Source organism: Taudactylus pleione, unplaced genomic scaffold (genome assembly GCF_031769625.1).
Source record: "Taudactylus pleione unplaced genomic scaffold, aTauple2 ptg000545l, whole genome shotgun sequence".
Lineage (NCBI taxonomy): Eukaryota > Metazoa > Chordata > Amphibia > Anura > Myobatrachidae > Taudactylus > Taudactylus pleione.
Genome location: NW_028284947.1, coordinates 6601774 through 6619452, shown reverse-complemented (window position 1 = coordinate 6619452; position 17679 = coordinate 6601774). Strand labels below are relative to the sequence as shown.

The window sequence follows — 17679 nt, the reverse complement described above, 5'->3', positions numbered from 1 at the left end:
AGTTCACTAATGTCCCTTGTTTAAGCTTATTTTGTACTGTAACGGCAAATCTAAAGCACTTTGAGTCCATTCAGTAGAAAAGGGCTATATAAATAGAATTATTATTAACCCTGCTGTATACACACATTAGACTGATGCACAGCTGTGGCTTATCATTAATGGGTGTAGGGTTTGCAGTGCACACAGACCCTGCAGCCAGAAGAAACCCCACTGTGTGCAATGCAGTAGGCCCTCCTCCCCCCATGCATTCTGCCAGCGGTGCCATCTTTCAGGTGATAACTTCAGAAAGTTGGTGCAGGAGAGAGCAAAAACTCTGGCACTCAGGAAAGATGGCAAGACTGGCTGAAGGTATAGGGGGGGAATTCAGTTAGGCGAGTATGAGAATGCGAGCTTGTTTCATGATACTCGCACACTTCGTACTAATGCGTGCACCTAAGAATGTGCAATTCAAATGCCAGTTCACGGTACTCGCTGTGATGTTGCGTGAATTGGAAAAGAGCATGAAAACGTGGGGAAACCGTCAACCCCCCAAAAGTGACAACTGAGATAGCAGAACCATGTAGAAGACTGTTAGTGGCCATAAGGAAAGTACTGATGGCTCTTAAATGGTGTCAAATTGACGATTTTTGCACTTTTTAATAATGGTTGAAAAATGATAGGAAGTGAGTGTTTATCATCACAGTAACATCTTTCTAGCATTTTGGGGTACAGGAAAATGCAGTATTTTTTTGTAAAAAGTCGTAATAATTGCAGGTGAATTTCACTGTAAGAATTTGCCAAGCAGTTCCCTGTTACCCCAATCATGCTCAGTTATTAGTGCTTATTCTGCTTGTGTGGAAAACTTTTAAGAGATTACACCCTGAAAGTTTAGTTATCATCCACTGTTGAATGCAATCCTGACACCAGTGATGTTCAAGACGTCACCGCAATCTGTGTCTTTTGTTCTGTTGTAATTCTGCCCTCTATTCATACATTTGTCTGCATTCATTTCCTTGTAAAGCAATTTATTTTCATTTTATAAACCTATTTGGACATTAGGAGTCATAGATAATGCAAATCCTTACACTTGTAATTTCTTCTTGCCAGCTGCTAAGTGGTGCCATTAATTAGTTCCATTATGAAATTACCCTACTAATTATGTGGAAAAAAAAAAAATCACTTTTCTTGCTAGAAATACACCAAGGGTTTAGTTGGCATCTGCTGATTTTTGCTGTCTTCTATATCATGGGAATTTATCACATTAAGGGCCTGATTCAGCACGGATCGCAATTGTAACTGCGTACTCAGAACGGCCAATTGCGTCCTGCGCATGCAAACAGCTGTATGTACATGGCGATCGCACTGCAATTACGGACACACTGTGGTATCCATCGCAGAGTGAGTGACAGGCTGTGAGCGTTTGGGGGCGGTGACGGAGGAGTGCTTGCAGAAACGCAGGCGTGCCTGTCTGTTTGACCGCCGTTGCATGGGTGTGCATAAATTAGCCACTGCGATTGCATACGCAGCTTGTGTATTCACTGCGTGCGACGACACTTGCAATTTCTGAGACTGGTCAGAGCTGCTGTAATTATGCATGAGGGGCCGATGTTCTCTGATGTATACGCAGGACTGTGAGGTATTACAGATGTGAGAAAGCAGCAGTGGGCGTCTCTATGCTGGCTGAGCAGTGGCAGACATTAGCATATTTTCGCAGCTTCATAGCGTGTGATTACACAGCAGCGTTCGCCGTAGTGATCCGTGCTGACTCAGGCCCTGATTCAGAGCCGGACGCTCTGACAAAGCGCTCGCTCTGAATCAGGGTGTCTTTTTTTTTTTTTTTTTTCTAGAACGGCCTCCTGGCTGCTCGCATAGCTGTGGGTGACCACCCACAGCTATAGCAAGCGGGCAGGAAGATGGTCGCGATGGTCAAGACCATCGCGACCATCAGGCTTGCGACGAGACCCTTGTGGTAGGGTCTCGTTGCCGCAAGCCCCAGAGAGCTTTCGGCTCAAACAGAGTGATGTCAGTGGGGACGGCCCCAGATGGTAGGCGTTCTCATGGGAACGCCTCCGTCTGGGCAGCCACTCTCCCGGCCCATCCACCAAAGGGGGGGCGTGCTGTCACTCAACATCGACAGCACGCACCCTTTGGTACGAGACCCGGCTCCGTTGTGCGCATGCGCTCTGGGCCACTATCGACCCGGTTGCGAGCGCTTGCGACTGAGTCTGAATCAGGCCCTAAGCTCTCAAACAAGTTTTAGCAGAAAACTGATGTCACCGAAGGATGGTATGTAAAAGAGTAGTCATATGTTCTATAAAGGATTGGAGGGAATATAAATACTTTGTTTTTGAGTTTGTATCAATCAAGTAATGTGATTTTTCACACTTCATTCTACTGAAATTAGAAACAAAAGTATTACATTTTAAGGATTAAAGTTATTAATGCAAGATACGTGGGTTACTATACATTATAACTAAAGCTGGGTATACATTAAACAATATGTGTACCCAGCAATCCGACGGGCAACTGCACGGGCCGACATATCAGGCAGCCAGTACACATTAGACAATCCGGCGCCCGACCGCCTGATATGTCAGCTCCTGCTGCCTGGGGTCGTCAGTCGCATCGTCGGATTGAGTTGCATGCAGGGACAACCTGGCGATGGGGCTGACTACCTAACGGGAGCGCGCATGTCCTGACATAGAGCATACACATTAGATGATATTGACAATATATTGGACCGATCCGTCGGAGCAGACAAATTACCGTCTAATGTGTACCCAGCTGTACAATGTTAAATGTCTATGACACATTGTGTGTGTGTGTATATATATATATATATATATATATATATATATATACACACATACACATACATACATACATAGTCAAAAATCCACTGCACTCGCCACTCGTAGATTTGGGGTGCAGACCTGCACTCGCCATTCCCAGGTCTGGGGTGCAAGTGGCCTGTGACCACATTGCTTAAATAAATAAAATCAGAAAACCCAGCACTCACCATGTTTAAACACTCACAATGATGTATAAATAAATAACAGACAACAGATAAAGATATGTGCTCCCAGGAAACCACCCTATCGCTATTTACATGGATGTTACAATATATATATATATATATATATATATATATATATATATATATATACGGCAAAAATGGGATGGCACTCAGTGAGACTCCAATACAAGGAAAAAAATTACAGCACTGCTTTGCTTTTACTTGTCAACGTTTCAGTGTTCACACACTTTTATCAAGTCGTGTCTTGATAAAAGTGTGTGAACACTGATATGTTGACAAGTGAAAGCAAAGCAGTGCTGTAATTTTTTTCCTTGTATTGGAGTCTCACTGAGTGCCATCCCATTTTTGCTGTTATTAACATACCCTCCCATGGGATTTTTAGAACCCCTTTTCTATGCTCCTGAGTATCACAGCATAAACAGAGTACTGCTTACATTGCTTTTCAGAAAAGGTATTGAATTGCCCCTCTGGGTGTAGCTGGTGGGCCTGATTCAGAGCTGTACGCTAATCTGATGGAGGGCACACATCTCCGATTGTTGGAGTACAGCACATGCACAGGATGTGTACTGCGCATGTGCAGCCCTCCATCTACGCGTCCGCTAGCAGTGTCCAATTGGGAGGGGCGGAGCAGCCACCGCTCCCGGAAACAGGGGTGTGTCGTCTCCAGGGCCGGATTAAGGTCTGTGGGGGCCCCTGGGCAACAAACTTGTGGGGGCCCCTACATACCACCGTTTCTTGTCACCCTAGGAACATTTATTTTTCTTTTTTATTCACCTTAATGTCCCCAGTAGTAAGACCCCTCTTGCAATGCCCACTGTAGTAGTGCCCCTTATGCAATGTCCCCAGTAGAAGTGCCCCCAGTAATGCCCCCCCCTATGCAGTGCCCACTGTAGTATTCCACCGTATGCAGTGCCCCCTGTAGTAATGCCCCTTATGTAGTGCCCCTTATATGGTGCCCCCAGTAGTGGTCCTCCTATACAGTGCCCCCAGTACTGCCCCTTCTATAGTTCCCCCAGACCCAGTATTGGTCCCCCCCTATACAGTACCCCTTATATAGTGCCCCCTGTAGTAGTCCCTCCTATGCAGTGCCCCCTGTAGTCCCCCCCTATGCATTAACCCTAGTAGCACCACCCAGTGCCCCCATGAAGCAGCCACACCCCGATGCAGTGCCCCTTACACACAAAAAAAAAAGCCACAACTTACCTCAATCCCCGCTCCTGACGCGACCGGCGGCTCTTCTCCTGCACTATGGGAGAGACGTCAGCGTCATGACATCTCTCCCATAATCACACGCTGTGGGGGGAGCCAGAAGGTGGAGCTCATGAGTGAGCTCCAGCCAGCTCCCTCTGTTGACGCAGCAGCCAATGAGAGTCTGTCTGACTCTCATAGGCTGCTGTAACAAACACACATCTGCCGGAGGCGGCTGTGTGTTTGTAACTGTGTAGTGTGGCCGCGCTCACTGCGCGGTCTACACTACACTAACAGAGGGGACACTAGCAGCGGGTGTAGACAGCGCACCGCTGCTAGTGGGGGCCCCTCTGTGTGTGGGGGCCCAGGGACGACCGCCCCTGTCGTCCCCCCCTTAATCCGGCCCTGGTCGTCTCCATTTTCCGGGAAGGACAAGGTCAGGATCTGCATGGGAGGGCGCAGATTTCCTGGCCTCACAAGTGTCAGGCACCGGCCAGGCTGAGATAAGCTTCAGCTTACGCAGACTGGCCAAAGGGTGGTGATCCCAGGCAGCGTCTACAGACTCAGATGCAGCAAGTAGTGCCTATTTATTCCAGACACCTCTTGCTGCATTTACATTTTGTTGGATGGTATTGTACAGCCGTTTCTGTGCGGCTGTGCGATACCATCCATCTCTGAGTCAGGCTCTGTATTCGTTTGAGAACTCCCTGCATCAGGGGTAGTCAACGTTTCTCTCTTGGGGGGCGGGATGTATCAATCAAAAAAATGTGGCAAAACTTCTGAAAATGGTCTGCAGAGGATATCAAAGATATCCACTCCGAGCGCTGGCACTACAGTCCCCATAGAATTCTATGGGGCTGTGATGTGCTGGTATGCAGTAAGCTCTGGAAAGCATAACCATTGCCTATAGAAGTCTATGGGGCTGTGATGTGCCGGTATGCAGTAAGCTCTGGAAAGCATAACCATTGCCTATAGAATTCTATGGGGCTGTGATGTGCCGGTATGCAGTAAGCTCTGGAAAGCATAACCATTGCCTATAGAAGTCTATGGGGCTGTGATGTGCCGGTATGCAGTAAGCTCTGGAAAGCATAACCATTGCCTATAGAAGTTTATGGGGCTGTGATGTGCCGGTATGCAGTAAGCTCTGGAAAGCATAACCATTGCCTATAGAAGTTTATGGGGGCTGTGATGTGCAGGTATGCAGTAAGCTCTGGAAAGCATAACCATTGCCTATAGAAGTCTATGGGGCTGTGATGTGCCAGTATGCAGTAAGCTCTGGAAAGCATAACCATTGCCTATAGAAGGCTATGGGGCTGTAATGTGCCGGTATGCAGTAAGCTCTGGAAAGCATAACCATTGCCTATAGAATTCTATAGGGCTGTGTTGTGCAGGTATGCAGTAAGCTCTGGAAAGCATAACCATTGTCTATAGAAGTCTATGGGGCTGTGATGTGGAGGTATGCAGTAAGCTCTGGAAAGCATAACCATTGCCTATAGAAGTCTATGGGGCTGTGATGTGCCGGTATGCAGTAAGCTCTGGAAAGCATAACCATTGACTATAGAATTCTATAGGGCTGTAATGTGCAGGTATGCAGTAAGCTCTGGAAAGCATAACCATTGCCTATAGAATTCTATGGGGCTGTGATGTGCCGGTATGCACTAAGCTCTGGAAAGCATAACCATTGTCTATAGAAGTCTATGGGGCTGTGATGTGCCGGTATGCTGTAAGCTCTGGAAAGCATAACCATTGCCTATAGAATTCTATGGGGCTGTGATGTGCCGGTATGCAGTAAGCTCTGGAAAGCATAACCATTGCCTATAGAAGTCTATGGGACTGTGATGTGCCGGTATGCTGTAAGCTCTGGAAAGCATAACCATTGCCTATAGAAGTCTATGGGGCTGTGATGTGCCGGTATGCAGTAAGCTCTGGAAAGCATAACCATTGCCTATAGAAGTCTATGGGGCTGTGATGTGCCGGTATGCAGTAAGCTCTGGAAAGCATAACCATTGCCTATAGAAGTCTATGGGCTTCTCTTTGCAAAAGCCCGGAGAGGAATCAGAAGGATCCCTCTCTGTCCCCTGACGATTGTGCATGCGCAGGCCGATGGCCACGCAAGTGCAATAGGACTCCCGGATTATAAACCAGGAAAGCTCTTATTGTAAGTGCTGTCCCGGGGGTGGTGTAAGTATTCATACATTCCGACATACCGACGTTATTAAATATCAGTATACATGCGATAGGGGGCGGAATGTTTTGCATAGTGTATGTGATACATGTTACATCCCGCCCTGTGTGTCAGACATTTAACGTTACTGCTCAAAAAGTTTCCAAAGTGCCACCAGCATTAGGCCAACACCATCTTTTGGGCTTCTATTTGCATTTACCAATAAGAGGGATTCAATGGGATCCCTCCCAGTATCCCCCCCGCAGTGCTAAATGCATGTGCAGAAGGACTGCGTTAAGTGTCAGGATGCTGCATCTTGCATCCCGTTCACAAATAGGTAATTTCACAAAAAGGAATCCTTGATTAAATGATAGTATTCTGCTTACGGTACCGTACATTGCTAGTTCCAGACTGTTGTAGTTGCAGCGGCAGCAACGCGTTCCGTCCACCACTGTGGACTTTTTCAAGCAGAATACCCCTCATCAAAATCCAACTCCATTAAATAAAGGAAGATTTATATAATTATTGGTTAATTGGATTCCATCTTGTTAATTCCATGGATCATCATTATTGCATAGTTAAGTTACCTGAGAGGCTTTTTGTATTATACTCATGTCACAATTATCCATATTGAAACCAATTCTATATTTCCATCTGAGAATTATATATAGATATTATAATAGACATATGTTTCCTATATCTAAGGCAAATATTTAGTTAAACATATGCATATATTTTGCATGTTGTTTGCGGGGATTGCAACAAAACGCATTGCTGCTTCCCTGCCACCCCATACCTACTGTATCCATAGCAGTCCACTACTCCTGTACAGATCTAACCGGCGATTGATCCAGGATTACACATGTAATGCTGTGCTGCTGAGAGAACAGTGAACCGTGCGGTCATACTGCAGCTCCTGAAATGACATTGCCCACCGCATCCAAACACTGGAATGTATCACATTCTGGGGCTAGGTGCATATGAGAAATGCAGTCAAACCCCTGAAAACTGCATTTTCGGGGGTTTGACTGCATTTCTGACATTGATGCATCCCGCCCATAGGGTTATAAGGTGTTCATAGACCATTGACAATATCAACATTTCCTCACAAGTTCCATTGTACATATACTGTACAGGGGATTTTTCAGGGGCGATTTTAGGGGACAGTTCCTCTTTCCATTTGCTCCAGTCGAATGATCTGCTGACTTATAGGAACCACCCAGTTGCACCCAGTTGGTATATGCATCAAGTGAAAATTAACTCATTGGGGGGGGGGGGGGGGAGACTGTATCAAACCTCCGAGAGGTATAAAGTGTAGAAGATTCCATACTGGTATATGTTTAATATGCCGGTGGACGGGTTCCCAGGCGTCAATATACCGACGCCGGAATCCCAACGCCCAGCATAATGCCGATGACATCAAGAAGAGGGTTGGGGTACCGACGTCAGCATTCCAATCCCCACCATCCCGAAGGTAAGATGATGGGTAAGTATGATACTTAGCCTGGGGATGGGGGGGGGGGTTAGGTTTAGGCACCCCTGGGGGGAGCTTAGGGTTGGGCACTCCCCGGGGAGGGTTACGGTTAGGCACCATTGGGGCGAGGTTAGGGTTAGGCACACCCCAGGGAGGGTTAGGTTTAGGGTGTGGGAAGGGGGGGTTAGGGTTAGGCACTACCCAGGGAGGTTAGGGTAAGGCACTACCTGGGCATGTTAGGGCTAGGCACCACCTAGGGAGGGTTAGGTTTAGGGTGCGAGAAAGGGGGGGGGGGAAGGGTTAGGCACTACCCAGGGAGGTTAGGGTTAGGTACCACCGAGGGAGGGTTAGGGTACTTACCGACCCTGTCGGGATCCTGGATGATTGAGCTTCCGGCGTTGGTATTTGAACCCGCTTACTATTCAGCCACCGGGATATCATACCGATTCCCCCATACCAACAAATTAGCTTCTAACTTTCATTTTATAGGCTGTGCTAGATAAATGACCAAAGCTCATTGGCTAGTATGGACATCTTCTGCACTTTACCTCTCTCGAAGGTTTGCTACATCTCCCCCTACAGCTGATGCATGTTGGTGATAACCTGATTTATTCCCCAGAAAGCATTTACATAGTGTCTTTCCACCCATACTGAGCCGTACACATATTGAGATGCTTGTAGTTTGTCATCTGTAGGGCTGGAGCATGATGTCTGGTGCCCTGCTTGATATTTTCATGTACCTCTTCTACTGTAAAACTGTCTCAGGTTCTACCACTTAGATTGCGAGACGTATCAAACTTTCTAAAGAGAACATGTTGAGAAGTTGCCCATAGCAACAAGTCAAATCCTAGTTATTATTTATCTTGTACATTCTATAAAATGATAGCAAGAAGCCGATAGATTTCTATACGCAACTTCTTCACTTGTCCTCTATAGGTTTCATAGGGTACAACTTCCCCAGAAGGAGGTACTGCTGCTCGCTTCATGCCCTGACTATTCCCTATCTTCATACCACAACACTTGGCACCGGCCTATCACACGGTTCCCTTTCATACTGGGTGGGACTTGAGGGGAGTTATGTGACGTATATGTTACACGGTTTCTCTCCTGCATGTGAGTGGAGTCACAACATTCTTCAGTAGCTGCTACTGGTAGTACTATGACCAGATACTGTAGGTGGCCCAGTGTTGGATTTACCCACTTGGCACTTGCCTCGGGGCAACACCTGTTGGGTGCAGCACAGCAGGCCACTCCACCAGACCAACTCACTTGCATCAGTGCTGCTGATACTTTTTTATGTAGCAACAGCAAGGGAATGGGGAGTTCACAGGGGCGTATCAATAATGGGTGCAGGGTGTGTGGGGCACACGGGTCCAGAGTGACCCTGCACCGAACACCCTGCACCCATATTATCTAAACTCACCTGTCCGTGGTCCTGTGTCGGGTGTCAGCGCTGCACAGAACACCAGAAAATGTCAGCCGCGGCCATTTTTCTAGCTTTCTGCGCATGTGCAGTAGACTTTGGGCACACTAGTGCCCAGAGTCTACTGACTCTGCGGTGGCCGCCCAGCCGCGTCAGTCGGCCGCCAGGGAGAGAGGAGGGAGCCCGGCACGGAGAATGTACACGGGCCCCCTCCTCTCTTTAAGACGCCCCTCCAGGGGTGATATGTAGTGGAGACGTTGGGGAAACTTGTCTAATTGCTGTCTGCCGAGTGGCTTCAGCTCCGAGAACAACTGGCCCCAGCCCATACATTCCAACATTTCACTCCCTCCTACCGGGAGGGAGCTGTCGGGCTTTCTCGGGGCGGGTAGCGGTGAAAAGGGGGCGTGGCCCAGAGATGACGAACATTTTAGGGCAGGGGGCGGGCCACGATGACGCGATTCAGCGCGAATCGCGTCACTGCCGCCGGGATTTTTAAAGTAAGTGCGGGGGGGGGGGCGGAAGCGGACAGGTCGCTGGTGCCCGGGAGGCTTGCCTGCCTTCCCGGGAGGTCGGGAGCGGCAGACGATTTTCGGGAGGCTCCCGACCAAATCGGGAGGGTAGGCAAGTATGCCCCGGCCATCATGAAGCCTGCAGTGATACTTTCATCATGTCTAGGCAGAGCCATCTGTCACTGCTGCCGGGCAGCTCTGCAGTTATGCTTCATAGCCCATAACGCAGAATCTGAGGGCTGTTGTGAAGGAGGGTGGCGGGGGACCAATAATGTTGTGTCTAGGGGCAGCCTGATCCCTAAAGCTGCCTCTGAAGTAGCCCCTAATGTTAATTATCAATTATTATTAGATAGTGGGAAAGATTTATCAAGAGATTTATTTAAAGTGGACAAGTGGAGGTGTATCACATAGCAGCCAATCAGCCTCTAGGTATTATTTATCTAGTACATTCTATAAAATGCTAGCTAGAATTCGATTAGGTCTCATTGCCCAACACATCATCTTGTCCTCATAAGAAGGACTGATAAATCTCCCCTTACAGATTGTGAATAAACAACACTATGGGCCATGTTGTAATAGCTGCGATAACCAGTGTTTCCCCAATAAGTTTTCATTTGTGAAAACATTTTGCCAAAAAATGGTTATCGGGCAACCAAATTAGCCGCGGTTTTTGCGGAAGTGAATTCTGCATTGGAGTCATCGCTATTCTGTTTTCAGGACCCAGGAGCAGGTGATAAGTTGTGTAAAACCACTATTTTTGGCTAAAAATGTCAGTGCAGAACCACTGGGACATCCTCCATAATGACTAATTAGGTGAAAATAATTTTTTAATTAGCTTAATTTGGCCAATAATTAAATTTTTGGGGTGAAAAAGTAAAAAGTGTTGGAAAATGGGTTTAAAGTAAGGGATAGGTATATGGGGGTGCTGTATGGATGGGACAGGTATTTTTAGGATTGTAGACGCAAGTGAAGTGTTTTTTTTTTTTTAATGCCCTATAATAACACAAAATATGCTTCCACCCATTTTAATGTACCCCTAATTTAACTACATTATTTATTTTGTCCAAAAAATATTGCTTTCTACATTATTTTCACTGTTACAGGAAAAATTCATATAACAGCCATGTGACACAATTTAAAGACCCCCCAAACCCTTTGATTATGGCAACTAACAGACTACTAGGGGTACATTTACTAAAGTGAGAGTTTTTAGAAATGAGTTTTAAAAGTGATGTTGCCCATAGCAACCAATCAGATTCTACTTAACATTTAACTAGCACCTTCTAGAAGATAATAGCTAGAATCTGATTGGTTGCTATGGGCAACATCACTTTTAAAACTCACATCTAAAATCTCTCACTTTAGTAAATTTACCCCCTATGATGTTACCTAATATTATTTTTCCTTTTTTTTGGAGTATAGGCTGAATTCCCTCTTTTCACCTGTCATCCCTGCAATATTTATCGCGGGAATGCGTTAACGCCGGTTTTGTAATAGGATTTCCCGATAAACATGTGATAACTGCATCAGTGTAATCTTATCAAACTGATCGCCCGAATATGTCAAACTTATCGTTATCGCTGATAATATTATATAGCCCTTTGACTCAACCGAACTGTGCAGTAAAATGATTTTACTACATTAAGTATCTTTTGGAGCCTTATTTAATTTTGTTGTTGTTGTTGTTGTTGCATTGTTCCAAAATCAAGTATTTTGGAAACCCCCCTTTTGACATCCTACATTTGCCCTTGCAGTCATTCACACTTACTTGTGCATGCCACTTTGATTGACATGTAATCTGTCCAAAAGAACTGAGAGGGAAAGTTCACTCAATGTCTGTGGCTCAGTTATAGAGGCCTCTTCCTTTCTGTCAGGTTGTTTTTCTCTGTTAGTGGAGAGGGCTAAAAAAAACAAAGAGCAGCACCTAGTTATAGACCAAGTAACACTACTATATTACATGAATAAATATCAAGATAAATAATATGTACGGAATAATTGCAGGGTTTATACTAAACATACTGTAATATGTTAATTATCCTTTAAACAGGTTGCCATGTTAAAAAGTAGGTTATTCTCTACCAGAACATACACAGAGGGCCGGATTCAGAGATGGGCGCAATCGTGAGTTTTACGCAGATCGCGCGATTGTTTGCCATTGCGCATGCGTCTAAGTATTCGCTGCCATTGTCTTCCGATTGCGCATGCACAGAGAACCCATTCACAAAATGAGTGATAGGTAGTCAGCGTTTCAGTGGGGTGATGGGGGTGGTGGTCAGAATACGCAGGTGTGTCTTACTGTTTACACACCGTTACATTGGCGTGCATACATTAGCCATTGCGATCTCCTACGCAGCATGAGCGCCCTCTGCGTGTCAGGAGAGCCGCGTTGTTTGTGGCTGATCAGACCTTCCACAAGGGCAAGATGGCTGCTCGATGTTAGCGATATTTATGCTGGTAAGCGACATCGTTCGCAGATGAGAAGGCAGCAGCGGGTGTCTCTATGCTCGGGTGATCTTTTGAACTATTAGCATGTTTTCACAGCTGCGTTCCTTGCGAAAACGCAGCTGCGATCGCATTAGCTTCTATCTCTGAATCAGGCACAGAGTGAATGGCAACTTGACAGACTTGCTTTGCAGAATTGATTGACAATGATTTCATAGCAGCTGAAATGACAGCTTATTACCCTGTATCCAATCCCCTAAGGGCCCTTTCTTATAGATGAAGGATGTGGAGGTGAGCTTCAGCTCTCTGTTTGTTTTTAACAGCACTACAGTGTCCATACATAGCTAAAGAGCAAGCACAAACACTATCTGTCCAGGAATGGTTTAAGGGGCGCGCTGTCGGGGCTATTGTCCAGGGCTCTGCAGCCTGGAGGGATCAGGGCCAGCGAGGAATGCAACAATATATCGTACACATCGTATAGTGTGTACGGCCGATCCGTCTTTCCCGGCCGTTGTTCATTGAATCGTCTTATTTGCTGTTCTGCACATCACATGGGATGATGCAATGAATGACGCTGTGTAGTTGCCTGCAGCACACCGTGCCATCTATGGCGGATAGTGCAGGGTGTACAGTGCGTGCAATGTATTGTTACATATCTCGCTCAGATGGGTCGCACCAGCGTAAGGTGTGTACCCAGCTTTACTTTTTAATGATTTTCAATGTTTCTACAGTGCCAGAAAAAATGTGTATACTTTTGTGATAAAACACTTTTGTTTATCCAATTAATTGATTAACAGTAGTGTTCCTGAAACTTAACGTGTTATATTGTGTTTGGCATAGCTTACACAGCCTTACTGGAGCTTAATCTACCTTAAGAAAACTGAGGGCCGAACATAAGTGCCTGAACCTGAAGATCTAAGGGGCCACTGAGGAAAAGGGGGCTGCTGTAATTATGGGCTGCAATCACCTTTACCCTTCCCCTGCCAGCGGGGTACAAAGCCAATGGCACTCCAAAGGAGGCACAAAGAGTAAGTTCTCAGTCCTCCGCTACAGTAAAGTATAAATATGAGGGAAGGGGAGGGTGCCAGCTCTTCATTGACCCATTCTGAAGGCCCACTCTCCATCCCGGGCCTAATCAAGAGTTCTAGGTGCACCGCCTGATTGTTACCCTCCATCCCCACAGTTTATGTTCATATTCAGCAACCTGTAGACTTCATTAACCCTTGTTGAAATATGATTGCAGCAATCAGTGCACATCAACACCTCAAAGACCCGCTAGGAACCTGGGATAACCATAAAATACAAAGATTATCCCAGTGATACCACACAATACAGAGAGCACTCTAGAAGTATAGTCCCGGGTACTCCTCCCAACTCTTCTGCACAGTGCACACATCTAAGACTTTGAAATCCTGAATGATGCCAGGAGAAGAGAACATCTAAATACATTTTGGTCAATTGCTGTGTCCCAGTACAGTAGAGAGGTTGAGGCCTACCAAGCCTCATCAGCCTCTTGGTTGATCAGTCATTGCATCCCCCCAATGCAAGTATTAAGGAAGGTAACATTAACCAACCTTATGTTTCAGATAGGTCATAGCAAGGGGAGCAGCCATTGGTTGCTCATTTTTGGTCAATGTTTCATTCATTTTGCAATGCAGCTTATGCATACACCACCACCCTTATGGAAGTCGTGGAGTAGGCAGGTGATTACGGAGTTTGCTCAGGTGCAGGTACGTGGGCACAGGACACTCCCAGTGCACCTCTGGCGCCAACGCTCATAAATGTGACCTTTATTTCACCATATACAAGAATTGCATTTCTATTATAATGTAATTGGGCACATGTTACGCAATGATAGAAAAGGTGTATGAGGCACCTAGGGAGGTGCCTATAATGAGGCAAACTGAATCAGCTGTCGCAGGCAACATGTTTTAGGCTGCAACAAAATGCGGGACAAGATTATTTTATTTTAAATGCCTATGTGCTCCATGCAAATACTTTAATATGTCATTTCTGTCATTTTGGCAGATCATTATTCTTAAATAAAAATTGCTGACATGAGAAGAAGATGCCTTTAAAGGGCAAAAAATGATATCTACCGCAGAAAATAAATATTTATCCTTGTTGTTTGACCCCAAACATTGTATATATATATATATATATATATATATATATATATATATACACACACACACACTAATCACCACTACACCATATTTCCTAGTCAGCACTATAAGAGGATTATGTTATATAATATCCTTGATGTGTTTTATCCTTTATATTGGTACTCCTGGAGCAATCTGTTAGGCAATCCTACCAGCCTTTGCGAGAGAGCACAGTACCACAGATGATGTAAGAGTTAAATCTAAGCACACCGTTACATAAGGCCTGGGAAATCGCTGCAGAATGCACATTAGAGTAATGAGATAATGAATCTATATAGTGCTTACCACTTGGGTACTGCAGTCTGTTTCTTGTCCCCATGTAGCTTAGGCGTAGATTCTGGCTGGAAGGGTCCGCATTTGCCATAGAAATAAGTGACAGCAGCAGGCAGAAGAGAGTGCTTTGATTCCTTTGTGAAAATCCAGGACAAACATGGAATAAAATCTCCCCCCTGCTGTATATATTCAGTATGGGCAGCGCCCTCCCAGGAACCTGCACTGGATCACAGGAAATCTATCATTGCTCTATTCTCTAGGTGGAACAAGAGCACTGTCCAGAAGGCAAACAGACCCAGGCTGAGTGCGCGGAGTATGTGCTGGGAATGATAAGAGAGGGAGGGGGATGTGACAACGGATCTCTCTGCTGGTCTTCATAAAACACCTCTTTACATATTATGAAATCAATAGGAAGCTCAGAGATGTAAGAGGCCGCAGCATATGTTATCAGTGAGATCTATCATCGCCCACCTGATTTCTCTCCTTCAAAGGCAGATGAGAAAACGCCCGGTGACTTAATGAAGAGGGAAGCTGTTATCTGAAACGATTAAACAATGTTATTATGGTGCATACACACGTAAAGATTTTCTGTCCAACCATCCTACTAGTTGATTGGTTGGAATGAAAATCTGGTAACGTATGGGAGTAACTGATGATCAGCAATTTGCTCCTAAATGCCAGAAAACAGATGAAAATAGTCGTCAGACAAGTTTGTTACATGTTTGATCTAAACAATTTGTTCAAACAACAGTTTTTGTCCATTGTCCAGGGTTTGGGAGCAAATTGCTGATTGTCATTTGCTTTCATACCTTACCAGATTTTCATTCCAACCAATCAACTAGTTGGATGGTTGGACAGAAAATCTTTACGTGTGTACAGAGCTAAAGTTCTGAACCAAATATGCCGACCTGACTTGCCATAATGTCATAATCATTTCCAGGGACACACTGGCAGATATTTTGGCCGATGGCAGATATATCTGCAGATATACAGTATTGTGCTGCGTGTACACTTGCAGCGGGATCTGCGGCCAGAAGACAGATAATGGTTGTTCAGTGTGTATGACCAACCATCATCTGCAGATATATCTGTTAGGTGTGTACCCAGCAGGTCCGGTGCGATAATGTCTCACTGGACCTCAGAGAACTACAATTCCCGTCTTGACAAGTAGATCAAATGTAAGTTTTTTTTATTTGAAATCCTCATTTTCAATAAATATTGATTAAACAATGTTTTGGAATATCAAGACAAGTATGGCTCTACAACATTGGTGTATCTATAATAGGTGCAGGGTGGGCGGTGCACACGGGCCCCTGCACACCACACACCCTAGACCCATAATAATACCTCTCCGGAGTCCCGCATTGGCGGCCCTTTTCTTGGTGTTTTTTGCGCATGGGTATTAGAGAAGTGTCCGGGAACTTGGCATGGGCTCCATGTTGCCAGAGACCTGGGCATGTGCAATAGACTCTGGCACAAGTCCACAGTCTACTGCGCTGCCATAGAGGAGGGGGCCCAGAGATCCTGCACACGGGCCCCTTCCTCTCTTAAACCGTCTTTGTTCTGCAAACTGGTATACGTAACAGCAGCTTTACCTCACTTAAATAGTAATAAGTGTGTATACTTCCACACAACAATAGCATAGAGAAAGCATAGGGAAGTGGCTATAAAATGCCAGAAGTAAGCATTACCATATTTGTACACAATATAATACTGTAATGAGGTACATAAGAAAGAAAGAATAGTGTCTGCACAGTTTTGTTAATAAATGTGAAAATTACATTTACCATGTAAAATACAGACACAAATACAAAATAAAAGTACTCATTAAATTAAATACAAATTTTGCTGGCTTCCTTTTTAAGATTAAAAATATTGTTTCCTTCTGCAGTCCTAAAATCTTTACATTTTTAGATAATCTTTTATAAGTAATGCAGACAAAGTGGGGCCATATATCAGCCACACTAATGAATGAAGGACCTGATTTAGAGGTGGAGGGTAGTGCACAGTTGCAAGGAAGTAGCTGTACAATACCGTCCAACTCAAACGCAAATGGGGCATGAGGTGACTGTAGAAAATAGATGTCTCCAGCCGCACCTGCAGTCCGTAGACGCGGCCTCGGATCACCATTGTGACCATTAGTCGTGATGTTTGCTCTTTTGGCCAGGCTGCGTAAACTTAGACTTTACTCAGCTTGGCTGGTTCCTGGCAGCCTGCGAGACCAGAAAATCTGAGTCCACCGACGCAGACCCTGGCTTCATCCCTCCCAGATAATGGGGGCGACACTTCCCCATTTCTGGGAACGCTGGTAAGACTCGTCTCTGCCCCCCAAATGCTGCAGCGTGTCACTCATGCTGATTATTTGCGAGCGAGATCGCAGGACCCCTTCTGCACATGTGCAGACCCCAAAATATCGGAGATGTTCGCAAACCATTGGGCCCTAAGTATCAACAATGGAAGAAGTCAGGATGAATGCTGCCAATTAGAAGTGGGTAGCTAATGCCACTAATTGTCATCATCAGTGCGTATATTTGCATCAGCACCAACAAGAGATACACCTCCCTACAAGTGCATATCCACATCTGCTTTCATGTCCAATTCAGTCGCATTTTATGAGGACATGCCCTTACCGTACTTGGCCATCATTTCACCGGCCCCCACCACACCTCCTGAAAGGAGCTTTAAGTGTGAGATGCAACTGAATCTACAGTATATGACAACTACTGTATGCCTTTAAGAATATGGGGTCTATTCATTATACGATAATGGCCCGTTAACCATGCGGAACGCTAGTTTCTGCATATTTAGGTTACCGGGCCATTCATCATCAGAGGTCCCAAATGGACCCCCTGATATTCAGCAAACTCCAAAAACTGAAAGATTTCTTAGTTTGCCTGCAAGAACAAGTGCCACCTTCTCGTATCCACTCTCTTCCTATGGGAAGGAGTTCCGGGTATGTGAAGAGGGAATCGGATCACTTCGCCGCCTCCTTGCTGACCCACCCTGCGGCTTTATGCATGCGTGA

At 45.5% G+C, this 17679-nt stretch overlaps 1 protein-coding gene across 1 annotated transcript in view; it reads right to left on the bottom strand.

Moving 5' to 3' along the window:
- BEAN1 (brain expressed associated with NEDD4 1) overlaps positions 1-15189 on the bottom strand; it is a 41629-nt gene extending 26440 nt beyond the window's left edge. Inside the window, exons 1-2 of the mRNA XM_088451284.1 lie at positions 14667-15189; positions 11543-11675 (exon numbers count right to left, since the gene is read on the bottom strand). Coding sequence (XP_088307410.1) covers positions 11543-11567 — 25 coding nt within the window. The 5' untranslated portion in view covers positions 11568-11675; positions 14667-15189. The remainder of the gene's footprint in view (positions 1-11542; positions 11676-14666) is intronic.
- Between the last annotated feature and the right edge of the window lie 2490 nt (positions 15190-17679).